At 46.4% G+C, this 27,836-nt stretch overlaps 2 protein-coding genes across 3 annotated transcripts in view; both read left to right on the top strand.

The window, feature by feature from the left end:
* The window catches only part of Cep85 (centrosomal protein 85), a 27,898-nt gene extending 2,984 nt beyond the window's left edge, over positions 1-24,914 (top strand). The window contains exons 2-12 of the mRNA XM_059255895.1: positions 4,285-4,979; positions 6,792-6,925; positions 7,413-7,530; positions 9,680-9,865; positions 14,823-14,975; positions 15,477-15,631; positions 17,434-17,527; positions 18,397-18,447; positions 20,698-20,805; positions 22,296-22,521; positions 23,311-24,914. Coding sequence (XP_059111878.1) covers positions 4,285-4,979; positions 6,792-6,925; positions 7,413-7,530; positions 9,680-9,865; positions 14,823-14,975; positions 15,477-15,631; positions 17,434-17,527; positions 18,397-18,447; positions 20,698-20,805; positions 22,296-22,521; positions 23,311-23,471 — 2,081 coding nt within the window. The 3' untranslated portion in view covers positions 23,472-24,914. The remainder of the gene's footprint in view (positions 1-4,284; positions 4,980-6,791; positions 6,926-7,412; positions 7,531-9,679; positions 9,866-14,822; positions 14,976-15,476; positions 15,632-17,433; positions 17,528-18,396; positions 18,448-20,697; positions 20,806-22,295; positions 22,522-23,310) is intronic.
* A 760-nt stretch (positions 24,915-25,674) lies between these two features.
* Positions 25,675-27,392, top strand: Sh3bgrl3 (SH3 domain binding glutamate rich protein like 3). 2 transcript variants are annotated; one of them, XM_059255150.1, is made up of 3 exons: positions 25,994-26,164; positions 26,714-26,881; positions 26,991-27,392. In XM_059255150.1, the coding sequence occupies exons 1-3, from the start codon at positions 26,117-26,119 to the stop codon at positions 27,054-27,056; spliced, it is 282 nt and encodes a 93-aa protein (XP_059111133.1). In that variant the 5' UTR covers positions 25,994-26,116; the 3' UTR covers positions 27,057-27,392. The 2 variants fall into 2 exon arrangements, with proteins under 2 accessions (XP_059111134.1, XP_059111133.1); XM_059255151.1 differs by lacking the exon at positions 26,714-26,881 and having other exon boundaries at positions 25,675-26,164.
* The last annotated feature ends 444 nt before the right edge of the window (positions 27,393-27,836 follow it).

Raw genomic sequence — 27,836 nt, 5'->3', positions numbered from 1 at the left:
TTGTTTTTTATGGTTTTTTGAGACAGGGTTTTTCTGTGTAGTTTTGATGCCTGTCCTGGATCTTGCTCTGTAGACCAGGCTGGCCTTGAACTCACAGAGATCTGCTAGGCTCTGCCTCCGAGTGCTGGGATTAAAGGCGTGTGCCACCACTGCCCGGCACTTGTTGTTCTTTTAAAGGACCCAAGTTTATTTTCTAGCACCCAAATCAGGTAACTCACAACAATCTGTAACTGAAGTTACAGGGAATCATGTGGTACACATGCAGACATAACACTCATGAATAAAATAAAAGAAACCTTTTTAAGTGTGTATATTATTTTTTGGTTTTGGAGATAGTGTCTTATGTAGAGCAGGCTGTCTTTGAACTTGCTGTGTAGTAATGAATAACCTATTTTCCTGCGTCTGTCTCTCAAAGTGCTTGTATTACAGGTGTGTGCCACCATGGCCAGCTAGTAATAAAAAATATAATGAAGTAGGAATGGTAGCATACTAGTTCAAGCCCAGCTTGGGCTACATAGCAAGACCCTGTTTCAAAAAATAAAAAAAGTACTCTGTGTGTATGACTAAAAATGTAGATAAGTTGGAATCTTTGTATGTAACTGGTAGGAATGTAAAATGTTGTAGTTGCTTTGGAAAAAAAAACTGGCAATTTAAATATAAAGGGTTTTTTTTTCCCTTCCTTGAGACAGTCTCATGTATTCCAGTTTAGCCTCAAACTCCTTACATAGCTGAGAATGACCTTGAACTTCTGATTCTCCTACAGATGTGCCACTATGCCTGATTTTCATAGTACTAGGGATTAAACCCAGGGCTTCATGCATGCTTGACAGGTGTTCTACCAACTGAGATGTATCCTCCTGAAGATAACTTTTAAGTTAATAATTATACTTTTAGGTTTATAGCCAAGAGAAATGAAAACTTGTGAACATGAATGTTCATAGCAGCCTTATTCGTAATAAGCAAAAAGTAGAAACACATTCACAGCTGATGAATGGATAACTAAAAAAATGTTGTATGTCCTTATAAAATCTTAGAATAAAACAAATGGCCGGGCAGTGGCAGAGCCAGGCAGATCTCTTTGAGTTGGAGGCCAAGGCCAGCCTGGTCTACAGAGCGAGATCCAGGAAAGGCGCAAAGCTACACAGAGAAACCCTATCTCGAAAAACCAAAAAAAAAAGAATAAAACAAATGAAGTATTAGATGAACCTTCGAAATATTAAGAAAAGTTAATAATAAAAAACAGCAAAACAGAAAAGCTTCATAATACATATGGTATTTAACATTTCTTCTTTTTTTTGTGTGTGTATTATACCTGTGATCACATGCCATGGTACAGTGTGGCAGTCAAAGGCCTGCTTGTGACAGTCAGTTCTCTCTACCATATGAGTCCCAGGGAACTTAAATTGTTAGACTTGGCAGTAAGGGCTTGGGGGTAAGTGCCTTTAACTACTGAGCCATCTCACTGGCTCTGGTTGATCAGTTTGTTTGTTGAGACAGTCTCATGTATTTCAGGCTAGCCTCCACCTTGCTGTGTAGCTGAGAATGACGTTGAACTTCTGCCTCCACCTCCTAAGTGCTGAGATTACCTCCGCTTTCTGAAAATTGGCATATACTAGTTTAAGCCGTGTCAGAGATCGAACCCAGCCAGGACTCTGCATGCTAGACAAGCACACGCAGTCCACCAACTGAACCTAGAGCTCACTGACTCAGACTGGTTGGCCAACGAGACTCAAGAATCCTCCTATCTCTTGTCTCCCTGGCATCGGGATGAAAGGCTTTTGTTGTCTTGCTCAGCTTTTTTTTTTTTTTTTTTTTTTTTTAACATGGGTGCTGGTAATTGAACTCAGGATTCCACAGCAAGTACTTTACCAACTGAACAATCTCTCCCAGCCTACTTTTCTGCCATTTTTGTTTATATACTGTTACTGTATGTGTTGCTAGAAATCAGACTGAGGACTTGCGTACATGTTAGGCAAATGTTCTATCACTGGACTATATCCCCAGTCCTATGCCATGAGGTTTTAATTTTTTTAGATTTTTGAGACAGTGTCTCATGTAATAGCCTAGGCTGACCTTGAAGTTACAGTGTAGCCAAAGATAGTAAGACAACTGATGGAATTACAGGCACTCCTTACTATATCCAGTCCTTGATTTTTTATTTAGGCTTTTTAGATTTAAGAATTTTGGGTTATGGATGCCCAATCAGTCAAATCTGTGCAAATATCTCAAAGTCACATTTTTATCCTTGTTCTATTCCAACATTTACACCATTTTTGGTCCCAGTTGCTTCAGAACAGAATTATTCAACCTGTAGTTGCTGGGATGATTCAAACTAGCATCCTTGATAACCAGTGTGGAATGTGGTCAGAACTGATTGATTTTAGCAATAGCTGACTCTTTCCATTCCATGAAAGGAGGGTTGCTGGGAAGAATAGACTGCTTTTTGAGGGGACAGGATATGACTAAGAGATTTAGAATTATACCTTTGAACTATCAAAGGCTTCATGATTTGGGGAACCGTGGCTGTCTATATATAAACAAAATCTGGAATACCTTTGAAAATCATAGAATATAGTGCACGTTTGAAAATAAGTATTGCTGTTCTCTTTCAAAATGTCCTAAAAGGCAATCAGACTTGAGGCGGACTTAGTATTTGAAAGCGTGGGTCTGAGTTGGTTGTCTTAGCAGCCCTTCCAGTCTCTGTCCTCCTTCAGTACCATTGCTGTGGGAACGGGGGAGGGGGGGCCTTAGGAGAGCTGTAGGATGGTGCTCTCATCATCCAACCTGATACCAAGGTTGTCAGACCGATTGCCTAGTGGTCTTAGACTTACAGCATGTTACCAGAGCTTCTTCAGGTTTTCGGAGGAATTCTGTGTGCTTGTTTGGTTTGGACACGGTTTGACTCCGTAGCCTAGCCTGCCTAAAGCTTTATATGTAGCTCAAGCTGGCCTTGAGTTTGTAGTACTCCTTCCTCAGCCTCCCAGGTGTGCTGGGATTATAGGGGTGTACACCCATTCTAGGCTTAGTTTTGGGGGGTTTTGTTTTGTTTTTAGTATAATCTTTTATATGCCGCCAGGATAACCTGAATATAGGAAGTTGGATACTTCACTTAAATTACAAGGGATAACTTGGATTGGATGTGTTTGGTTTTTGTTACTTGTTTGATTTTGGAGACGTTTTATTTTGAGACAGGGTCTTATTATAAACTCAGCCTGGCCGGGTGGTGGTGGCGCACACCTTTAATCCCAGCACTTGGGAGGCAGAGGCAGGTGGATCTCCGTGAGTTTGAGGCCAGCCTGGTCTACAGAGAGTTCCAGAACAGCCAGGACTGTTAGAGAAACCCTGTCTCAAAAAACAAAACCAAAAAGAAAGAAAGAAAGAAAGAACCCTCAAGTTGGCTTTCAGCTAGCTATGTAGCCCAGGTAGGCCTCAAATAAATATAAATCTAGTCTGAAGAAAAGTTTTTAAAAAGTTTAAAATCACATTCTAGTACAGACAAGTGGGTAAGTGGAAAACAAAATACAAAATAGAAGATTTCTGTATTTACCCACTTGAGCGTGCTCAGTGTGCTAGGATGAAACCTGAGAGTTACTAAGAATAGCCTCCAATGTCCAGGCAGTTGGCTGTGGGGTGTGGGAGAGAACAGTCCTGACTCAGATGCTGCGCTCCTGCTCTGGATCCCCAGCAGCACGTCTCTCTCCTGTCTTCAGGTAGTTTGGACTCATTGCTCACTTTCACTGAGGAGCTTTTGGAGGTCAGAGGGCTTTAGCACTCCCTGGAAGGAATTTTATTTTTATTAGATTAGATTGTAATTCAGGTTTGTCCAGCTTCCAGAAGAGTGGGCCTAGTCCATTTCCCTTAAAGTAAGGGATTGTTTTAAAGGTTGTTTTCAGCTTTGCTTGATGACCACCAAGAGTTTATTGAAATACAATGGACACAATACAAGTTAAAATGCAGCCATCCTTGTCTTTTGTTGTTGGCGTATCTTCAAAATCATAGCATTTGAGATACTGGAACACATTTCTCAAGTTATTGTGTCTTCTTGCTTGATTTTCTTTCTTCCTTTTCTAGGTAGCAAGGGTGGTACTCTAGCCATGGCTGGCCCAGAACTGTTAGGGTAGTCCTTGTGATTCAACCTCCCAAGTTGACTCCCTAGCGGATTACCGGGGTGAGCCACCACTTCCAACTCCTGCCTGCTTCTTCTGATACAGCATCTGGCCTAGCAGCCAAACAAGAAAACTTGGTGCTTTAATTTTGACTCATGGAACACTCTTCTCTTCACAGATTTTTGCAGCTCAAGTGGCAGCTCTTCTTTCCAGCCAATCAAAAGCCACATAACCATTCCAACAGCCCATGTAATGCCTTCTACTTTGGGGGCCTCTCCTGCCAAACCAAATTCTACACCTTCTGGGCCTTCTTCCTCTAAACTCCCCTTGTCGGGTTTGGCTGAAGGTGTGGGGATGACAAGAAATGGAGACTTTGGTGCAGTGAAGCGTTCGCCAGGCCTGTCAAGAGATTTCATGTATCTCCCTAGTGCTGCTGGAGAAAATGGGATTCAGCAGTCCTGGTTTCCAGCAGTCGGCCATGAAAGAGAGGGAGAGATGAGGAAGTTTGATATTCCTAGCATGGAGTCTACCCTTAACCAGCCTGCCATCGTAGAGACATTATATTCAGATCCACATTACCGAGTCCACTTCCCTAACCCAAGATCTGATGCAAATAAGGATGTATACAAAGTATTGCCAGAATCCAAGAAGGCACCAGGCAGTGGTGCAGTGTTTGAACGGAATGGACCACATGCCAGCAACAGTGGAGTGCTCCCTTTGGGACTCCAGCCTGCTCCTGGGCTTTCCAAGTCACTATCCTCTCAGGTGTGGCAACCAAATCCTGACCCTTGGCATCCTGGAGAACAGTCTTGTGAGCTCAGTACTTGTCGACAGCAGTTGGAATTGATTCGTTTACAGATGGAACAAATGCAGGTAGAGAACCATTTCTTGAATTTTTCATCTTGTGTTCCTCCTCATAACCTTTGTCTTAATAAGTTTTAGGTTTTGTTTTTTTTTTTGTTTGTTTGTTTGTTTTGTTTTGTTTTGTTTTTTTAAAGATTTATTTATTTATTATGTGTACAGCATATGTGACTGCAGGCCAGAAGAGGGCACCAGGTCTCATTACAGATGGTTGTGAGCCACCATGTGGTTGCTGGGAATTGAACTCAGGACCTCTGGAAGAGCAGTCAGTGCTCTTAACCTCTGAGCCATCTCTCCAGCCCTTGTTTTGGTTTTTTGAGACAGGGTTTCTCTGTGTAGCCCTGGCTGTATTATTACATTTATATGTGAATATTTGAGTGTGGGTTTGTGCGTGTGAGTGAAGTGACCAAGAAGACCAGAGGAGGGCGTGGATCCCCTGGAGCTGGAGTTAAGGCAGTTTGGGAGCCACCTGACATGGGTGCTAGGAACTAAACTCAGGTCCTCTGGAAGAGCAGTATATGTTCTAATTGCCAAGCCATCTCTCCAGCCTGCTTTGTCCTTAACAAGTTTTAACTCTATAGAAAACATTTGTGAGAACAGATGATGTTTGTAGACAGGAAATGAAAATGTGAGTTCGTGGCCTTTAAATCTGTTGGTGGTCTGATAAAAGACCAGATATGTTCTCCAAAGCAGAGAATTATGAGGGAAAGCTTTAAAAGTTAGGACACTAACACCAATCACATACTCATATGCTGGTTCCTTTCACATACAGAATTATACTTAATTCTATAGTACCTGATCAGCTAATGGTAGAAACTTAACAGGCTTGTAGACTGAATCTGCTCAGGGTCACAAAAAAGGTAAGTGGCAGAACTAAGCTTTGAAGATCATGGTTTTGGTTTTTGAGACAGGGTTTCTCTGTGTAGTCCTAGTTGTCCTGGAGCTTGCTATGTAGACCAGGCTGGTCTTGAACTCACAAAGATCCACCTGCCCCTGCCTCCTCAGTGCTGGGATTAAAGGCCACCATGCCCAGCCCTAAAGATCATTTTTGAAGGGCCAGTGAGATTGGTCAGCAGGTGAAGGCACTGCTGTACAAGCCTGGAATATGAATTCCATCCCCAGACCCCAGGACATCCACACATCCACACGTTCTTGCTTGTGCTCATTCTCTCTCTCCTCTCTCACATACACACACACACACACACACACACACACACACACACACACTCGCTCACTCACAATCAACATTTGAAGTGGGTGTAGGTGTGGTGTCGAATGCCTGTTTCAGGAGGCAGAGGCAGGAATTGGAGCCAGTTTGATCTACATAGTGAGTTCCAGACTAACTAGGACTGTGTCTAGCTAGACCCTGCCTCAAAACAACAACAACAACAGCAACAACAACAACAACAACAAAAAACCCAGCAGTGTCAGAATAGAGAATGTCTTTGAACTCTTGGTTGGTGTTTTTGGTTTTTTGTTTGTTTGTTTGTTTGTTTTTGTTAAGCCCCACCACACCCCAACCCCCCTTTGTGCTGCTAAAGAGTGAGAAGGAAGGAAATGGTATATTCTCCTTCTCTGGTCTGTGAGCTCCTGATTTAATAACTGACCTTAGAAACTAAAGACTTCCTGAGCAGAGTGTTTAGTTGGCAGACATCCCCCGTGGCAAGTTCTTTCCAGTCATGCATCAGAGCTAAAATTATTTTAAAAACATTGACTTTATCAGGCAGAGCCAGACCTTGACTTCCAATCCTAACCGGGTACTGCTGAGGTGTTCCCAGGTACCTGTGGTCAGCCTCAAGCCCGGCTGGCCTGTTTGTCTTCCAGCTTCAGAATGGAGCCGTCTGTCACCATCCTGCTGCTCTTGCTCCTTTGCTGCCCACCTTAGAGCCAGCACAGTGGATTAGCATCTTGAACAGTAATGAACATCTTCTGAAAGAAAAGGAGCTCCTCATTGACAAGTAAGATGGTGGGCTGCTGCTGCAAGACCTGGCTTTGCTCTTGGGTCTCCCAGGGAGGTGCCTAATGAAGTCTTCCAAGGGCAGGTTATGCCTGCCCCCCCCCCCCCCCCACTTTACTTAACCCTTGTTTAGACCTATGCTTTGCCTCAAGGTAGAGCCTGGCTGATGGGCAGCTAGTCTTGCCTATTATTAATGTGGTAGGCCAGTCTCTCTGTAGGGCCTCTATGGAGGACTTACAGGGGATGACTGGTTTACTGCAAATCTTTGCTCATTTTTCCCCTTAATTTTTTTCTCATTTGATCTTTTCAGCAAAATATAATGTCCATCATACATTTGTGGTATAGTGGTGTAGCACACATAGCTGCCTTCCAAAATGGGATATCTAGAATCAAGGTCTAGGATTGTTACCCTTCTATCTAAGGAAAGGGGCTTATTCTGTAAAGTAGTTTAATGTCGGGATCTCAGATCTGACTGTTGGCTTTTGCAGGCAGAGGAAACATATCTCTCAGTTGGAGCAGAAAGTACGAGAGAGTGAACTACAAGTCCACAGTGCCCTTTTGGGTCGTCCTGCCCCTTTTGGAGATGTCTGCTTATTGAGGCTCCAGGTAAATATCGCTCCCAGGGTAGCACTCTTCTTACTATAATTTAGTATTTTCCCTGTGCTTAGATATCCAGGAAATAGAGAAGGAATCAAGATAACAAAGGTGCCCTGCTCTTAAAGAGTAAACATCTTAAATTTTCCTGGACTCTGGTGAGGTTAGAAAAGGCTTCAGGGGAACACCAGGTGAGAGTCCAGATGTCTTGGTATCAAAGATACTTGGGGAGGAAAGGAAGGCAAAGCGCTTTAGTAAGGTCCTAGCATTGCATAATATTCTTAGAAGTCTTTGTATTTTATTATGTTTGTTTATGTGTATGGTTGAGGTTAAAAAAAAAAAGATTTATTTATGGGTATGAATGTGTTACCTGCATGTATTATGACAGCATTCATGCCTGATGCCCGAGGAAGTCAGAAGAGGGTGTGCAAAAGCAACAAGTAGTCTAAAATGATGTGCCATTTCTCCAGCTCTTGTATATGACTGTTGTGACTACATGTATGTCTATGTACCACTTGCATGCCTAGTGTCTGTGGAGGCCAGAAGAGGGCATATAAACTCCCTGAATTTAGAGTTAACAAATGGTTGTAAGCTATTATGTGGGTTCTAGAATCAAAGGTCCTTTGGAAGAGCATCCAGTGCTGAGCCATCTCTACAGCCTTATTTTTAGAAGTCTTTTTATTTAGTTAGTTTGTTTATTGTAGCACGAATCTTAAAAGTTCTTATATTAATAAAAACAAACCTGGAGCCAGGTATTGGGGCGAACGCTGGGAGATCAGAGAGACAGAACAAGCCACAGCCACCTCACCTCGCCAGTTCCTCAGCTGATCCTGTTTCCTCAGACTGGGAGCTTCTGTGTCCTCATCCAAAATGGGTCTCAGCTGAACTGCTGCTCAAAAGCCTAAAAACTTAACCAGGCTTTAGTTCCTGGTTTTCACACCTTATATACCTTTCTGCTTTCTGCCATCACTTCTGGGATTAAAGGCGTGAGTCACCATGCCTAGCTGTTTCCAGTGTGGCTTTGAACTCACAGAGATCCAGATGGATCTCTACCTCTGGAATGCTAGGATTAAAGGTGTGTGTGTGCCACTATTTTCTGGCTTCTATATCTAGTGGCTGTTCTGTTCTCTGACCCCAGATAAGTTTATTAGGGTGCACAATATTTTGGGGAACACAATATCACCAGTTTATTTTTTGTATTTTCAGGACATGGGTTCTCTGTTGTAGCCCTGGCTGTCCTGGAACTCGCTCTCTGTAGACCAGGCTGGCCTCAAACTGCACAGCTACTACTAGACATTCTTAGAAGTCTCAGTCTGCCAGCCCTGGCCAAATAAAGAGCAGCAGAGGCCATGGGAGATTTAGGGCTGTTCTTATTTTTATTCTTTCATATCTAGGAACAGCTTAAAGAGAACCATATTCTCACTGAGAAAAACCATATTCTCACTGAGGTCAGTGTCCAGTAGGGTTGAGAACGAATCTGCTTTGTCAACTAAATTTATGCAGTTTGTGCTTTTGAGTGATGAATATTAGATTTTAGTATGAAGGCCTGTTTGACCTAACAGCATTAGAATATTCTCTAATTTACTGATGAAAACAGGTATGAGTAGAGAGAGCTAGGCCTTAAACCAGTCTTGTGGTTTGTTTGTGGTCCTTCCTCTGTGGCATACATCCTTGGATATTACTGTAGTTTTTTGTTTTGATTTAATTTTATTTCTATTTTATGTCTTTGAGTATTTTGTCTATCTGTATGTCTGTGTACCATGTGTGTGCCTGGTGCCCATGGAGGTCAGAAGGGGGCTTCAGATCTGGAACCGGAATTACAGGTGGATGTTAGCTGCTGTTTGGGTGCTGGGAACTGAACCCGGGTCCTCTGCAAGAGCAGCCAGTGCTCTTACTCATTGAGCCAAATCTCCATCCCCCAGGTATTGATGTTAAAACAGTGGTTCTGAAACTTGAGCGCATATCAGAGTCACTTGGAGGGCTGACAGCACAGATTACTAAAATCTGTCCCTAGTATTTCTTATTCAATGGACCAATGAGTAAGGTTCCAAAACTTAACAGATTCCAGTGACATGTGATACTGAGTCTTGGTCCTGGAGAAGCATGATGGGAAATGTGTAATTACAAGGAACCAGTTACATCTTAAGAATGTTTTTGGCAGGAGTTGCAGCGAGAGAACACTTTCTTACGGGCACAGTTTGCACAGAAGACAGAAGCCTTGAGCAAAGAAAAGATGGAGCTTGAAAAGAAACTCTCTGCTTCAGAAGTTGAAATTCAGCTCATCAGGGAATCTCTCAAAGTGACACTACAGAAGCATTCAGAGGAGGGGAAGAAACAGGAAGAAAGGGTGAGCTGAGAAGCTGATGGCTCTAACCCACGAGAGAGTTTGGTAGTCGGTCTTCTTTGCCAAATAGTCTCTAGTCTGTTCCCCGAATCAGAGAAGCCAGTTAGGTGGGACTCCCCGTTGGCTTCTCACACAGCACCAGTCTGGAGATGGAACTCTACTCTCCTGCCTCATTTCTCCAAGACTACTCAAGTCAGGGAGAGGTGAACAGTCCCTCACTAGCCCAAGGTCTTTTGGAGGGAAACCAGCCAGGGCAGTTGTATCAGATTGCACATTGCAAGAGGTTTAAGTGCCTGTGGTAACCTTAACTCCATTCAGTCTGCTTTCTCTTCATCCTCATGGAAAGAAGAGAAAGATGTCATGATTGCAGCTAGATTGTGAATTGGTTGGTGTTCTTAGAATTCCTTAGTAAAAAATTGGTCACCATTGGGGATGATCTTTTAAAATGTTGGGGTTCTGTTGGTACTCCAATTCACAGCTTTCTCTAAAATGTTCTTGGGGGCCTAATTTAGCTCTGGGCTACTTGTATCAAAACAAGTTACAACAGTGCTTTTTTAAAGTCTCATTTATTATGAGGCGAGTACACAGACAACAACCTATGGGAATTGGTTCTCTTCTTCCATTCTGTGGGTCCTGGGTATTGAACTCAGGTCTTCAGACTTGGTGGCAAGTGCCTTTACCCACTGAGATATTTCACCAGCTTTTTTTGGGAATGGAGATCTCACTGTGTTGTCCAGACTGGCCTTGATTTCATAGAAAATCACCTGCTTCTGCCACACTAGGCTTTCTTCTGCCTTTACATTCAGTCCAAGACCCCAGCCATGTGTGACACCACCCACATAGGGTTTGCCTTTCCAGCTCAGGTAACCTAATCTAGTTAAATCCCTCACAGATGGCAAAGGCTCCTCTCCTCAGTGGTTCTGTATCCTGTCAAGTCGACAGCACTAACCACATGGCTGTTAAATTGTGGTGGGCAGTGCGCTAGCTCAGTGGGTGAAAGGCCTGATGACCTGAGTTCAGTCCCTAGTTCCCACAAGGGAGGGAGAGAACCAACTCCTGAGAGTTATTCTCTATGTGTGTGCCCACATACACAGTAATTAATAAAATAAGGTTAAAGGGGAGAAATGTCAGGCATGATGATGCATGACTTTAATCCCAACACTCAGGAGGCAGAGGCAGACATATTTCTGTGAGTTTGTGACCAGCCTGGTCTCTACAGCAAGTTCTAGGCTAACTAAGACTACATAGTGAGACCCTGTCACCAAAAACTGAGACAGGTTTGGCCTTTGAATTCTCAGTGCTGACAGCCAACAGGATCTAGAGTCTTGACGTTGTACGTAGATTTTTTTTTTTTTTTTGGTTTTTCGAGACAGGGTTTCTCTGTGTAGCTTTGCGCCTTTCCTGGAACTCACTTGGTAGCCCAGGCTGGCCTCGAACTCACAGAGATCCGCCTGGCTCTGCCTCCCGAGTGCTGGGATTAAAGGCGTGCGCCACCACTGCCCGGCTTGTACGTAGATTTTTACTTAGACTTGTTCTCAGCCCTATACTGCACCCTGTCTCTTGCCAAGGATTGATGTTCATGGGTCTTCAAGCCTCTCATTTGACTTCTCAGGTGTATATAGTTCAAATTTCTTGTTGGGAAAGCCTGCATGGGGATGGTTAACTTGCATTGAAATTAACAGTGAATTCCCTGAATTTTCAGGTCTGTAACTGAGACCTGCCTCCAGAGGTGCCTGGTGCTTTAAGAACAGAAGCTCATGGGAGTGGTCTGTAACTCCCATGAAGGTTAAATCCTCTGCCATGAGTGGTTTATCTCTCTCTGCATACTTTGATCTTTTGAAAACATGTTAAAATATCATATACATTTTATTTTAAAGATTATATTTATGTGTGTGAATATATGCCACATACGTGCAGGTTCCTGCAGATGCCCTAAGAAAGCCTTGGCTCTTCTGGAACTGGAGTTACAGGAGGTTATGAGCTGCCTGACATGGGTGCTCTTAACTGCCCAGCCATTTCAGCAGCCCCTGGTTTCTTGGGTTTGTGTGCGTGTGTGTGTGTGTGTGTGTGTGGGGGGGGGGGTTGTTTGTTTGTTTGTTGGAGTTTTTTTGCTTTGTTTTTTGTTTTGTTTTTTTTTTTTTATTTGTGTGTGTGTGTGTGTGTGTGTGTGTAGAAGGTGCTGGGTAACCCTGGAGCTAGAGTTAGAGGTGGTTGTGAGCTGCCTGATGTGGGTGCTGGGAACCAAACTCATGTCCTCTAGAAGAGCAAGAACAATCTTCTCACCCATTGAGCTGACTTCCAAGCCTCCATATGGTATCCCCTTTTTTTTTTTTTTTTGAGATAGTCAAGACTTAGAGTAATCTAGCCTTCACCATGTAGTTCAGGCTGGCCTCAGGCTTGAGGCAGTCCTTCCACTTGAGAACTACACAGACTAGGAGTATATTTAGATTCCCACACCCACACACATACTTTTGTCTTCTTTCTTGCTATCTTCCTGTGGAGCCCTGGCTGGTCTCAGCTCAAGAAGGTCCACCAGCCTCCTGCTCCTAAGTGGTAGAGTTAGAAGAATGTGCCACCACACCCAGCTTATCTGCCTTCTTTTTAAAACGTTAATACTTTATGGGTTTTTTTTTTTTTTTTCAAGACAGGGTTTCTCTGTGTAGTTTTGCGCCTTTCCCGGAACTCACTTTGGAGTCCAGGCTGGCCTCGAACTCACAGAGATCCACCTGCCTCTGCCTCCCGAGTGCTGGGATAAAAGGTGTGCGCCACCACCGCCCAGCCTACTTTATGTTTACATGTGGTCACTTTACCTTTTTGGCTTTTACTCTAGAACTGGTTTATCATCATTTTTCAGTGAACATCCCAGGTGATTTTGGTACAAACTAAACTGTGAGAACTATAGGTTTAGAGTTGGATGGTTACAGCTTATACCTGGGATAAAGCTTTTATTTTATTATTATTTTTTTAAGATTTTATTATTTATGTATGAGTGCTTTATCTGCATGTACAACTTTATGCCAGAAGAGGGCATCAGATCCCACTAGAGATGGTTGTGAGCCACCATGAGGTTGCTGGGAGTTGAACTCAGGACCTCTGGAAGAGCAGGCAGTGCTCTTAACCTCTGAGCCATCTGTAGCTAGAGTTTTCCTGCCTTGCCCACAGTCAGGACAAATCTTTGTCACCCGCCAGTCCCACAGCTGCTCAGACCCAACCAAGTAAGCACAGAGACTTATATTGGTTACAAACTGTATGGCCGTGGCAGGCTTCTTGCTAACTGTTCTTACAGCTTAAATTAATCCATTTCTATTAATCTATACCTTGCCACATGGCTCGTGGCTTACCGGCATCTTCACATGCGGCTTGTCATGGTGGCAGCTGGCAGTGTCTCCCTGACTCAGCTTCCTGTTCTCTCAAATTTCCTCTCTGTTAGTCCCACCTATACTTCCTGCCTGGCCACTGGCCAATCAGTGATTTATTTATTGACCAATCAGCAACACATTTGACATACAGACCATCCCACAGCAGCCATCTCTCCAGCCCCATGCTTTTATTTTCAAAGATTGTACTTGATATTGTCATGCCTTGGATGGAAGAATAGGGTGTCTCCTCTTTGACATAATTCTCTGCCTCACTTTTCCTCTTTTCTTTTGTTCCACCTCACTCCCTTATTTGTAAGCCGAAGAAAACATCTCCTTCCAGAACACTTTAGTGAGTTCCTTCTGGGACAAGCATTATGCTATGATTTAGGAATATGATAATTTAGCAGAATGGATATAATCCATAGAAATAGCCATTCCTTTCAAAGCTTTACCTTATCAGGCAAATGATTATGTTACAGCAGTGCTACGGTTTGGTTTGGTTTGGTTTGGTTTGAATGTATGCCTGTGCTTTGCCTGCATGTATGCCGGTGCACCACATTCATGTAGTGCCCTTGGGGGTCAGAGGAAGGTGTCAAATCCCCTGGAACTGGAGGGACAGATGGTTGTGAGCCACTGTGTGAGTACTGGGAACAGAAACTGGGTCCTCTAAAGAGCAGCCAGTGTTCTGACTGCTGAGTCCTCCCTCCAGTCCAGAAACCAGTTTCACTTACATTGTCTTGTTTTTCAGTTATTACAAAGTAAATAAAATTTTCTTTTTGGGGGCATTTTTTGTTTGTTTGTTTGTTTGAGGCAAGATTTCTCTATGTAACAGTCCTGGCTGTCCTGATAATCACTTTGCAGACCAGGCTAGCCTCGAACTCACAGAGATCCACCTGCATCTGCCTCCTGAGTGCTGGGATTAAAGGTCTGTACCACTACCGCCTAGCATAAATAAATTTTTATTTAAGGGATTTTAATTCTTCTGCTGTCTGTGCAGGTCACTTGGGTTCAAGATTTCTATAAATAGCCCTTTCTCAAAGAAAGATGCTCAGTCCACTTGTGCTATCAGCCCTTTATTCTTTTTGGTTTTTTGAGACAGGGTTTCTCTGTGTAGCTTCGGTGCCTGTTCTGGAACTCACTCTGTAGCCCAGGCTGGCCTCGGACTCAGAGATCTGCCTGCCTCTGCCTCCCGAGTGCTGGGATTAAAGGAGTGTGCCACCACCGCCTGACTAAATTGTTTTGTTTTGTTTTGTTTTGTTTGTTTGTTTGTTTTGGTTTTTCGAGACAGGGTTTCTCTGTCTAGTTTTGGTTTTGGTGCCTGTCCTGAATCTCACTCTGTAGACCAGGCTGGCCTCCAACTCAGAGAGATCCACCTGGCTCTGCCTCCCGAGTGTTTGATTAAAGGCATGCGCTACCACTGCCCGGCTCTTAGGTGCTCTTTGTCCCTACCTCTGTAGTTTATGTTCCAGTCCAAATGGCTAAGGTTACTTAGCTTCCTGTCTTCAGGAAAGAACGCATGTACCTCTAAGGGCAGTCACTGAAAAATGTTCATAGCCTTAGAGGAATAAATAGAAACAAATTTTTGACATTTCTTTCACTAGGTCAAAGGCCGTGATAAACATATCAATAATTTGAAAAAGAAATGTCAGAAGGAATCAGAGCAGAACCGGGAGAAGCAGCAGCGTATTGAGACGTTGGAACGCTATCTGGCTGACCTGCCCACCCTTGAAGATCATCAGAAGCAGACCGAGCAGGTAGCAGCAATCTCTAGCTGTACTGGGAGCAAGCAGGGAGTGGCCAGGGAGGGGGCTATTCTCATTATCTGACTTATTGAAAGGACTATCTCAAAGGAGTCATGTCTAGCTAGATTCACAACTGGATTTTTTTTTTTTTTTTTTTTTTTTTTTCTTTTAGATACAGTCTCTTGGTATAGTCCTTGCTGTCCTGGAATTTACTATGTAGACCAGGCTGGCCTCGAACTCACAGAGATCGCCTACCTCTGCTTACTAAGTGCTGGGATTAAAGGTGTGTGTCACCACACCAGTCTTGTTTTGTTTCTTGGAGACAAGGTCTCATTGTAAATCCCTGGCTGGTCTAGAACTCACTATGTAGAACAGACTGGCTGAACTCACAGAGGTCTGCCTGCCTCTTGCAGGGACTAAAGGCATGTGCTACCTACCATACCCAGCTTAAGGACTGCTGTTTGAGATAGCCACTCAGTCTTTCTTAGCTAAGCATGGGGTCCTGTCTCTTAGCTTAAGGATGCAGAGTTGAAGAACACAGAACTGCAAGAGAGAGTGGCTGAGCTGGAGACTCTGCTGGAGGATACCCAGGCAACCTGCAGAGAGAAGGAGGTTCAGCTGGAAAGCCTGAGACAGAGAGAAGCAGAATTCTCCTCTGCTAGACATAGGTAATGCCCTTTAGACTTTAGGGAAGGAGAGGGTTTCGTTCTGGTGCAGTGTTAACTACCCTGCTTGCTTACTTATTTTAAGTGAATGTGCAAACCCTCCTCTCTTAGAGCTTTGTTTTCTTTGGATTGTGACTAATAGGAAAGTGACTAATATGGGCAGAAAATTTGTCTTTGTGGTGTAGTGGGGTTTATCATAGTATGATTGGGAAAACACTTCTGGGTTTTTACTGCTGTGAAGAGATACCACGACCATGGCAACTCTTTTTTTTTTTTTTTTTTTTTTTTGGTTTTTCGAGATAAGGTTTCTCTGTGTAGCTTTGCGCCTTTTCCTGGAACTCACTTGGTAGCCCAGGCTGGCCTCGAACTCACAGAGATCCTCCTGGCTCTGCCTCCCGAGTGCTGGGATTAAAGGCGTGCGCCACCACTGCCCGGCCATGGCAACTCTTATAAAGGAAAACATTTAATTAGAGTGGTTTGCTCTTTTGGAGGTTCAGTCTATTATCTTCATGGTGGGGAGTATGGCAGCATGCAGGCAGACATGGTACTAGAGCTGAGAGTCCTACATCTTGCAGGCAACAGGAAGTCCTCTGCAGGGACAGTATGCTTTCATAATGGCTGAAGCATGTCTCCAAGCCAAGTTTGACATCCTGACTAGGGATGATACTGTCTGCAGTCAGTCTCCTCTAGAAAACTGAAGAGTCAAGGCTTTGAGGGTTCCTTAAATGAATTCCCCTAAGATGTCGTACATCAAGATGACTTGTACCAAGGTGACAAGTAAAGATAACTTAGGACAGGGACAAAGCTGGCTCTGCTGTAAACACCATGTACCAAGAAAAGAAAGATGAGTTTTGTTTTGTGTCTTGCTCTGTATCCCGTCTTGACTGAATGCTGCTGTGAAATCCAGCAAATCCTCCTGTCTCTTTTCCAGAACATACTGGAATTTCAGGCATATACCACCATGCTCAGCTAAAAGAGTTCTTGTATATTCTTCAAATTTTATTTATTTATTTGGTTTTTCTGAGACAGGGTTTCTCTGTAAAAAACAGTCCTGGCTGTCCTGGAACTCACTCTGTAAACCAGGCTAGCCTCAAACTCACAGAGATCCCCCTGCCTCTGCCTCCCAAGTGCTGGGATTAAAGGTGTGCACCACCACTGCCCAGCTCAAATTTTATTTTTTAATATCAAAACAGAATACAAGAGTCTTTGGCAAATAAAGATTGAGAGGGGGAGGTGGGGGGGCGGGGAAGGGAAGAAAGGGATCTTTGATTGGTTGTAGCTAGAGTTTTCCTGCCTGGCCCACGGTCAGGGCAAATCTCTCTCACCCGCCAGTCCCACAGCCACTCAGACCCAACCAAGTAAACACAGAGACTTATATTGGTTACAAACTGTATGGCCGTGGCAGGCTTCTTGCTAACTGTTCTTACAGCTTAAATTAATCCATTTTTATTAATCTATACCTTGCCACATGGCTCGTGGCTTACCGCCATCTTCACATGCAGCTTGTCATGGTGGCTGCTGGCAGTGTCTCTCTCACTCAGCCTTCCACACAATTGGTGTGTAAAATGAATGAAAAAAAAAAAAAAAAAAGAATTGATGGTGTATTGTATAGATTCTGGCCCCTAGCAGAGTAAACCAAATACATTGAGTATCATCTGTCAGGGACACCTTGTATCACATCATCCTCAGCTATGGGTAGGAAGGTAGAACTGTTTTGCTCCAAAGACATAGTAAATAACAGAACCAAGAATTAAAGCCATAATGGTTCTGATTTCATAGTTCTAGAAGAAGACATTGTCTTTCAGCTTGCAAGATAAACAGTCTGTGGAGGATGCCAGTGGAGAAGGTCTCACAGTGGAAATGGAATCCCAGCAGAAGGAATGTGATTCCCTCCGAAAGGTGATTAAGGGTATCTGGGCTCTGGCTTGGATAGGCTGGGAGGAAAGAAGAGATTGTGTACTGGGAAGGAATCAGGAATTCTGTCTTAAGCCATCTAGGATCTGTTCCCAAAAGCTTTTCTCTCTTCTGAGAAGTCAGCCCTGTATAGTAAGTTTGCATTTTAGTTATTCAGTCTTGTGACAAGCAAGTTGCTTATCAGGAATACATGCAGACGTTAGGAGCAACATGCCATCAGATGAACCAAAATGATGTACTGAAGCCCAGGTGCACTGCAGCCCTGGTTCAGGGCCTGGAGAGACAATGTTCATCAAAACATTATAACCAGTGAGGTGGACAGTTTCTCAACTCAGCAAATAATAGAGATCCGGTAACCTGCTGGTGAAACAGGTTACAGGTCAGCAGAAATGGTTCAGGGATTATGTGAGCTATTGAGGCACAGAAAGCTGGGACAGTTTAGGTTCTTTCCTTTAGTAGATCACTGACCAAATCTCTAAACCCATACCCATGGTAGCCCTGGATAGGGAGACTCAGAAAGCTGAATTTGTCCTTTTCCTGAAGAACCTCCATGTGTACTGCGTGTGTATAAAGTTAATTGCACTGACCTGCAGTCATTAGTTGAGGGTCTCCCACCCCAGAAGTGCTCATGGGGACTGTCAAGTTCCTCTGTAAGACTTGTTATGACGAGAACACCGAGTTCCAGGGCTGTGAAAGTAGACAACGAAGATCAGGAGTCCGAGTTAGATTTCTGTAGGTCGTGCTAACCGATCCTCACCCTGGTCTTCCGATGCTGGCATTGGATCAAAGATCCTCATACACATCAGCTTTGTGCTTGTAGCCTTTCTTGCTTTCTTGATAACTTTGCCTTTCAGATGGTGGAGAGGCAACAGCTGAAGATAGAGCAGCTGCACTCTCAAGCCCAGGTGAGCAGGAGGCTTTGTCCATGGGGGATAGAACTTAACTGATGGAAGCTTGGGATTCAGCTTACCATTTCATTGCCTTCTCTGCCATGTGGTATGCTTGTTGTGGTATACAAGAAGAACGAAACAGTGCTTTTGGACCTCCTGTCTTGTTTAGAAGACAGATGATAGACATTTCAGTACAGTTCTCTGAGAGCCAGGTTCATACCACCTTAGGGGGTGAACTCAGGAGAGTCTGTGTGAGCAGGGGAGGTCAAGGACAAGTTTCTGGAGATCCTGAGCATGAATGATGAGACATTAGCCAGGTAAAGAGCAGCTGAGTAGGATGGAACTGGAAATCCTGTAGGAGGAACATCAAGGTTTAAATGTGGAACAGCATGGTTTAAACATGAATCTGTAAAGCAGTTTGATACTATTGAAGTGCAGCCATGTACTGCTTACCAGTGGGGATACATTTTGAGAAACGTGCACTTAGATGATTTCATCTTTGTGAGCATTAGAGTATACTATTAAGACACTTCATCACTAAACTGTGTCTTACAGGACCTCACTGTCTTATATGCAGTCCATCATTGGTCAAAACATCTTAGGCAATGCATGACTATCTTGAATTTAGGTAGTGAGTGGAGAGGTGAGCAGAAGAGGTTATGGGAAGGTCTTGTCTGTCCTATGGTGTTAGCTTTTGTTTTTCCTACATGTATGTGTGCACCGTGTATGTGCCTGGTGCCCACAGAGGTCAGAAGAGGTGTCAGATCCCCTGAAACTGTAGTTAGGATGGTTGTGAACCACCTTGTGTGTGCTGGGCATCAAACCTAGGCCCTCTGTAAGAACAACAAATGTTTTTAACTGCTGAGCCATCTCTCCAGCTCCTTGGTGTGTTTACTTTAATCTTTAGTGGGTGATGGGAATTTTTGTTTGTTTGTTTGTTTGTTTTTGTGGGTTTTTTTGTGTTTTGTTTTGTTTTGTTTTGTTTTGTTTGAGACAGGGTTTCTCTGTGTAGTTTTGGTGCCTGTCCTGGATCTCGCTCTGTAGACCAGGTTGGCCTCGAACTCACAGAGATCCGCCTGGCTCTGCCTCCCGAGTGCTGGGATTAAAGGTGTGTGCCACCACCGGCGGGGTAATGGGAATCTCATTAGAACATTTAGTTATGGTGTGGTATGGTGAAGTTTGTAGTTCAGGCTCACCTGGAAGACTGACATCCGAGAAAGAGGCAGCTGGGGACTGTTGCAGAAAATATATTGAGGTGATGGGGACTGAGGCATAAGCCATGATAACAGAAGAGATGTAAGGAGACAGATGGAAGACCATTTAGACGGAGTCAGCGACTGACAGAAGCAGGGGTTTGAGGAATAGGAAAGAACCATGACTCCTGGTTCCTATTTTGGGCCAGAGTAGGAGTGTTCATTAATTGCATTCTCCGAGAAATCTTGAGTGAAATAGATTGACTCAAGTTTTTTGAACTCTAAAAGGCTTTACACCGGTGGCTGGGGATATGGATTAGTAGAAAAAGTGGAGTTCAGACCCCAGCACCCATGTAGGTGCTAGGAGTCAGAAGTCACATGCAGGATAAGGTAGAGAGGAATCAAGAAAAGACACGGGAACCTCTGACCTCTACACAGAGTACACATGCGCATGTGTACTCACACATGTACAAACACACACATGTGGCACACACATAACATATGCAAAAAATAAAAGGGTTTTCACACCAAACTTGCCATACACCGAGGAAAAGCTGAAGGTGCCCGCCTGCCTTTCCAGCTCTCTCTGTGTAGTTGCCTCTTCTGGTCTTGTTGTTAAGAAGCTCTCGCACTTGGTGAGCCCATGGTTTTAGTTGTTAATGGCTCATTAAATGAAAGGGTTTAAATCAGTGCTTCTCAACCCGTGGGTCACAGCCCCTTTGGGATCAAATGACCGTTGAACAGGGGTCACCTAAGACTATCTGAAAACAAGATATTTACATTATGATTTATAACAGTAGCAAGATTACAGTTATGAAGGAGCAACAAAAATAAATTTATGGTTGGGGGTCACCACAACATGGGGACCTGTATTCAAAGGTCACAGCATTGGGAAGGTTGAGAACCCCTGGTTTACATGGGAAGTAACAGGCCTAAGCTCTTCTCATATAACCCTTAAAGCAGCTGTGTAGCAGGGTGGCACTCAGTGAGTAGCACAGGGGAGAGGTGATGCCATCCACGTCAGACTTGTTACCCTGGGTATGTTCTGCACATCTCACTGTGTGGTCTCTAGAGCCTAAAGCAAGAACTGGCTCAAGAAGAAGGAATAAGCCAGGCCTTGAGAGAGGAGGCACAGCGGAGGGAGATCGCCCTGCAGCAAATTCGTACAGCCGTGAAGGAGGTAAGCATTGGCTAGGTCCAAAGAGCCTCCACAAATCTGATCTCTCCATTTCCCACCCCTTTCCTTCCCCTACACAAATGTGGAAGAGACTGTGAGCTTTTTAGCAAAGGAATGGGTAGTAATATTGCATTATCCTGTTTTAGAGTGGCCATAGTCACCCAGTAATGCTTTTTAGATGTGGGATCTCCTCCTTTTCTCCCTCCCCACTCAGTCTTCCTGCAGCCAAGGGTTTGTGGGATTGGGGGGGGGGGGGGATCGAAAAGACTGAGGGAGCAGGGTGCGGCTTTACGGATGTGTAATCCCAGTACTTGGGAGGTTGAGGCCGAGTTCAAGGCAAGCCTGTCTCACACACAAACAGCCCCAAAATGAATGAAGATTTGGTGGTACTCATGTAGTGAATAGAGTTGTTAGTAGGGCCCCCTGAGTTCACTGGCCAAGTGCCTAGGAAGACGTCTCTCAGAACTCCGATTGTTGTATGGCCCAGTGTGGCAGAGACCAGAGTTAGGGGATGGGGAGGGGGCTCTCAGTGAGAGAGAAGGCAAAGACGGCCTTACATAAATAGCTGCTCTGTATAAGGAAGCCTAACTGTACTACAGTGAGAGCTTGAAATGTAGAATGCTTACCTCCCTGGAGCAGGCCAAGAGGATGACTGACTGACTACAAGTTCAAAGCCGTCTGGTTTACACAGAGAGTTAGTTCCAGGTCAGCCAGGGCTGCCCTGTATCAAGCAAACAAGCAGAGTTGGGTTAGGGAACGTAGCTCAATTGGTAGGGTACTTGCCTTGCATGCGTGAAGGCCTGAGCTATAAAGTAGGGTAGTGGTACATACTTTTAACTCCTGCACTTGGAAGGTAGAAACAGGAGGATCAGAAGTTCAAGGTCATCCTCAGCTATGAAGGAAGTTGGAGGCCAGACGTGGCTATGTGATACCCTGTCTCAAAAATAAAAGGGGCAGGGAGAGGGGACAGACAAGATGCCTTTTAGCTCTGGATCTTCAGGTCTCTTACCTTTCCCAGTCTTCCTGGCTCCCTTGCCCCTCTGTTTCTCCGACAGCCTGTTATCAGGCTGGCTGGGAGCCACTTTGGTCAGGGTGGCAGGGTGAGATTGAAACCAATGTCTCCTCAGATTTCACTGTTCACGTTAAGCCATCTCTAATAGCCTAGCTAACAGAGTTGGCTGAAAGACTGGCTTCAGATAGAATTCTCTGTTCCTGGACCGAAACCTGGAGGCTGGTGACTCAGATCCTGCTGAGGAATAGTTTCCTTTCCAGTGCTGGGTCCCTAAGGGCCTGGGCTCAGCCTACACACGGGAGGAGCTAGTATCTGTAGAGGGAAAGAGGGATCGGGGGAGGGGAAGGTGGCACCAAGCCTGTGTGGGTAACGTGGGGAGGGACAGTGTGACTAAATTTCCCCTTCACACCCATGCCCATTCAGATACACAGATCTTTGCCCCCCTTTGGGTCTTCGTCAGTTTACCCATCTGTTTGCTTAGCTCTCAGTGCAAAACCAGGACCTGATTGAGAAGAATCTGACGCTGCAAGAGCACTTGCGCCAGGCCCAGCCGAGGTCCACATCTTCACCAGACACAGCCCAGCTGGCAGATGAGCTGCACCAGGAACTGGCCATTTGCCTTCAAGATCTGCAAGCTGTCTGCAGCATTGTGACCCAGAGGGCCCAGGGCCACAACCCTAACCTCTCTCTGCTCCTAGGCATTCACTGTGAGTCATCGAAAGGGCTTTCATTCTCTCACCCATCCAACTTTGCTGTCCTTACGGTAATTGTGAACCAGGTGCATAGGCCTGGCCATTGCCATGTGGGAGTTGTCAAAGTGTTATTAAGTGTCTCATAAACAGGCCTCCTTAGAGGACGCTTGCATAGAGGACAAACAGAAAGTGGGCCTTAGGCAACGAATTATCAGCTCACTATTCCCAGCTTGTTCTTTATGGTTCTTTGAGACAGTTTCTTTGTGTAGCCCTGGCTGTTCTGGATCTCACTCAGTAGACCAGGCTGGCCTCGAACTCACAGAGATCCACCTGGCTCTACCTCCCAAGTACTAGGATTAAAGGCCTGTGCCACCACCGCCACCACAACTGGCCACCAGCTTGTTCTTTAAAGGTATCATATCTGAAAAAGGGGGGCGGGGGGACAGGCAAAAGATGCCTTTCAGCTCTGGATCTTCAAGTCTCTTACCTTTCCCAGCCCCACACCCAGTGACCACTAAGTCTTACTGTCTCCCTTGGCCCTCTGTTCCTCTCACAGCTTGTTAGCAGGCTGACCGGTGGCCACTTATGTCAGGGTGGCAGGGCGAGATTGAAACCAGTGTGTCCCAAGTTTGGAGCTGTAGCTTGTATTTGAGTCCTTAGTATAAGCAAACCCTGGCTCAGTCCTCAGTGCTGGAGGGGAAAGCTGTGTCCTGTGATCATGGTGCTTTAAGAAGTGCGTATTTGTCCTCAGGAAGTTTCAGTCAGCTCATTTGCTAACACTCTTAAAAATTCTCTTCTCGTCAGCCACCCAGCTCCCAGGGACTCAGCTGGATTTGCAGAAGCCAGATGTGATCAGGAGAAAACTAGAAGAGGTTCAACAGCTGCGTCGTGACATTGAGGACTTAAGGACCAGCCTGTCAGACAGATATGCCCAGGACATGGGAGAAAACTGTGCCACACAGTGAGGAGCGCCAGGGAGGACCTGGCTGATAGTAGCCTCGCCAGAAGGTTCCTGCCCTGACAATCCTGCCTTCTGCTGCTGCACCCGGGGGGAGCCTGTGTCTGGGGCCAGGGTTGATGAGAAGCCTGCCTGTTTTCCTGTATACTGGCTTTGCCTTACTGGGTTATGTTTTACCTGTTATCTTACTCTGAAAGGCTGAGTTACTAATTAACCTTTTTGTAGATTCAACTGATAAACAGTCCTCATAAACTGTTCCCAGCCCTAACCTGACATCAGAAGCAAACAGGCTGCTCACTTCCCCTCTCCATCCTCCAGGATGACCCATGTTCATTCCTACTCCATACCTTGGTCCTGCTGATGCTCTGTTAAGAGAGGCCTGAAAGGTTAAGTAGGAGTAGCAACCTTTGAAGAATTCTCAGGCCCCCTGTTTCAGCCTTCCTGGGAACCCAGCTGGCTTTCTGGGTTTTCTCAGATACCTGCTTCCTCAGGGCTGTTGTTCCCCACACAGGCCTCAGGGTTATCTAGCCCTTAGCAAAGTCCCCCACTAGGATTGCTGGCTTGGGGACTACTACAGCAGGGCTCCTCATCCTGCCTGCTGTGCTATCTTTTACAGGAAACTCTGGCTACCCTGTGTCCCTGGTGCCCTGGCATGTGGTCAGCATAGCCTTTCTCCTTTGCTCGGGCCTTCTAGGTAGCCCCGTTTGGGGTGCCTAAGTGCAGACCCCTCTGTTGTGATGGCCCTGTGGTTTGCAGGTTGCACAAGCTGCTCACGCCTTCCCAAGGCTGGGGCTGTAGCTAGCCCTCTGATTTGTGCCTCTTTGTTTGAGGTTGGGGGAAATTCCTTTTCCCCTCTGTGACCTCCTTGAGAGTTAGAGCACCTAGTGTGGGTCAGCTCTAAGACTGTTCCGTGTTTTCTAGTGTTTTGTTTCTCTGGGGCCTTTGGACCCTCAGCCTTTTGGTTTTTCTTGCCTCCTGATTTAGGGATGGTCTCAGTTTTATCTGGTGGTTGGGCTAGCCCTTCTCAACTTCCTCTAGTTTGGAGCTGGGGGCCCTATGTGTATGAGGAGCAGAGTAGTTTGGGGGGTGCAGAGGCAGCCATGATGGGACTTTTGCTAAGTCTCTGGGCTGTTAAAAGCATCCTGGACCTCCAGGGCGGGCCTGAGTGGCCTTATTTTCAAGTGTTCTCATAAGTTTGTGTTTTATTTATGGATGGCTTTACCTTTTCACAGTAGCCACACCCAGCTGGCTATCTCCTCAGCCTCTGGGCTCCTGCCTCCTAAAACCAGAGCTGCCTGGTTGGTGTCCACCCTATGTCGTTGGGAGCCCAGCCTCCATGCTCACGGGTATTTTTTCTTCGTAAAGTTTATAAAGTTATTTATATGAATCTTTGTTATGTCGACTGGTTTGTATTGCCTATTTTGATTACAGAATAAAACATTTTAACAGATGCTTCAGTTTTCCGTTGTCTCCCAGCATCCTTTGCCCAGTCCCCACTTTGGCTTGTGGAGCCAAAGACTGGCTCAGAACGACTTAGGCAGATCCAGCTTGGTAGCTGAATCTCTTCCCACTTCTGCTCTGTCTGCGTGGGGACAGATGAGGTCTCTGCCCACACTCTGTTGCAGAGAGCTCCCCCACCAGCCAGTCATCACTACAGAGTTGCAGCAGACCTCAGAGGCAGCTTCTGGGTTCCTGTGGCCTCTGAGGAAGTGACTTCCCCATAACCAGATAGGCAGTATGCCTCAAGGGCAGGATTGGCTTCCTGGGCCGCCAGCTGTGTAGCCCTGGCTCGACTCTGGGGGGGTGTGGGGGGCGGGGTAGTGCTCCAAGTTTGGGGTGGGCCTGGACTCCTTCCCACCTCATCAGCTGAATTCCTAATATTCAAAGCTATGGGATGTCATTTGCACCATGAAGGTAGAGTTGAGCTGGGACCGCCCCAAAACCAGCCAGTTTGAGCCAGGCTTTCGTGTGACACCAGCTTTTGCCTTACACACCAGTGAGCTGTCCTGCAGCTTCTTACCTCCTCCTCCATCTGGCTTCTGAAGGGTGTGGCCCCAGTTTACAGCCACCACCCTTTCTTGTCAGAGCCTGTTTGAGTGGAGAGGTGCTTTAGGGGAAGTAAGTGTCCTGGCTGCACTGCCCCTCCCCAGCGCCACCACCACCCCTTTCCCCGTCTTCGAAAGTTCCATGCTGAGTTGTGCTATTAAGGGACCTGGAGACCAGGGTGGTGACTGCGCTGGGCACTGGATGTACAAAACCTGGGTGAACTGGGAAAAGCATTCAGCTGAACCGTTCTGCCTACCTTCCCGGCTTTTCTTTTTTGTGGTTTTTGTTGTTGTTTTGTTTTTTTCTGGTCCCCTCCCAACCACACATGAGCCCCAAGCCAAACGGCTGAGTGGAGCCGAACAGCTGCTGAGGCTGGGGTCCTCCGGGCTGCAGGCCACAGCAGGGCAGGGAGGGAGCCTCCAGCGCAGGGCGGTGTCATGCAGGCCCCGCCTCGCCCGCCTGCGCCGCTCATTGGCCCCGAACGCACTGACTCGCGGGCGGAGCAGGAAGGAAACCGCTCCCAAGCGCGGCGGCAGCGTCGTTTCTAGCCGTGCAGCTGCCGCTCCCACCAGCCCTCGGTTGCTTTGCGTGTCCCTTTCCTGCAGCATGAGTGGTCTGCGCGTCTACAGCACGTCGGTCACCGGCTCTCGTGAAGTAAGTGTGTGCCTGGGCCGGCGCCCGGGGAAGGCGGGCCGTCTCCCTGTGCTCCGACCCGCGCCCGGGAGCCGCCCCCACGATGGAGGCATTGAGGTGCGGGGTATGGCCTCCCAGGTCTAGTCCGGGTCACGCGGCCCAGCCTGAGCCCCTCCACCAGGGATCCCTCGGCATCCCCAGCATGAGCTGCCCACACCCATCCCCCACTGTGGGGCCACCCATTCGCTTGCACACCCCCCATACACACCTCCTTAATCCCCGCTCCCTCTCCACTGTGAGGCTGTGGAGGAGGGTGTTTTTCATGTAGGGCCTCATCCTGGCCGAGTCCAGCTTCCCTGACTTACCCAGAACTTCACCGTCTTCTCTTTCTGAGACTCCTGTAGGTGATCCCTATCATCCTTGGACCCTTCCCATCCCTTAGTGGTCAGAATCTCCCCGTAGGGTGGGCAGGACAAAAGCTCCTGCTAACACCGGACCAGAGTTCCTTCCATAAACCCTCCAGCCTGCCTGCCTGCCTGCCAACCCTGTCAATCCTCTGCCCCTACCTAGATCAAGTCCCAGCAGAGTGAGGTGACCCGCATCCTAGATGGGAAGCGAATCCAATACCAGCTAGTGGACATCTCCCAGGACAACGCCCTTCGAGATGAGATGCGAGCCTTGGCAGGCAACCCCAAGGCCACCCCACCCCAGATTGTCAACGGGGACCAGTACTGCGGGGTATGGGGTTTGGGGTCTGGGAGGTGTTGGAAGACTGCAGCCAGGGTCAGACCTGGGCAAAGCAGTAGGGTCCCCTGCATCTGCACTCAGGTGACTACCTCTCCCTCAGGACTATGAACTCTTCGTGGAGGCCGTGGAACAGAACACACTGCAAGAGTTCCTGAAGCTGGCCTGAGTAGGGATGACCACCATCCCTACCCAACTCCTCACCAGGCCTTGAAGGACCTTGTGACCAACCTTGGAGTCCCTCCCTGCAAACCCAAGCCCTTTCTGTATCCTCCTCCTTCCTTCCTTCCAAGGCAACATTCCTTACTCACCAATCGGTCTCAAGAGATTGTCTTAAGCAATGCCCCCAATGCTGGCTGCCCCTAGCCAGGCCATGGGGCTACCTCCCTGCCTGGCACTGCCTGATGGGTATTTGTTAGTTCCATCAGCCAGAGCTCTGCCAAAGGCCCCGCAAGTCCCTCTCCTGGGAGCATCCTAGAGACAATTAAATGCCCATTCCACTGGTGCAGTCGGTCTGGTTATGGTGTCCTGGGTCCCTGCTTGGCAGCAGTGGTGGTCCTGGTTGTTACAGCTGTGTTGTTTGCGTCTGTGTGTGCATGTGGAGCACGTGTTTGGCTGTGTCTCGCAGCACATGACCATGGTTGACATGCAGTTTCTCGACATGGTAGCTGAGTCACCCTCAATTTCCCATGCAGGTTCTGGTGTTGATCTGCCTCCTGTGTTGGAGACTGACTCGGTGTGGGTGCCATGGGAGGTGTACAGCTGCAGTTGTATCAGATTGAGAGCATGGGGGTGGCTGTGGCAGTGGGTTTGTGCACAGAATGGAAAAAGTGTCTGCATGAACATGTGGATTTACATGCATCCGGCTGTCTTCAGAGGCCTGACCCCCACTGAGGCTCCCCTGCCCCAGGTGAGACAGAGAATATCAGTCAACCCAGCTAGGGCTGGC

The sequence above is a fragment of the Peromyscus eremicus genome, chromosome 2 (assembly GCF_949786415.1).
Source record: "Peromyscus eremicus chromosome 2, PerEre_H2_v1, whole genome shotgun sequence".
NCBI lineage: Eukaryota > Metazoa > Chordata > Mammalia > Rodentia > Cricetidae > Peromyscus > Peromyscus eremicus.
The sequence above is the reverse complement of the archived record's forward strand: the minus strand, read 5'-3'. Positions and strand labels throughout refer to the sequence as shown.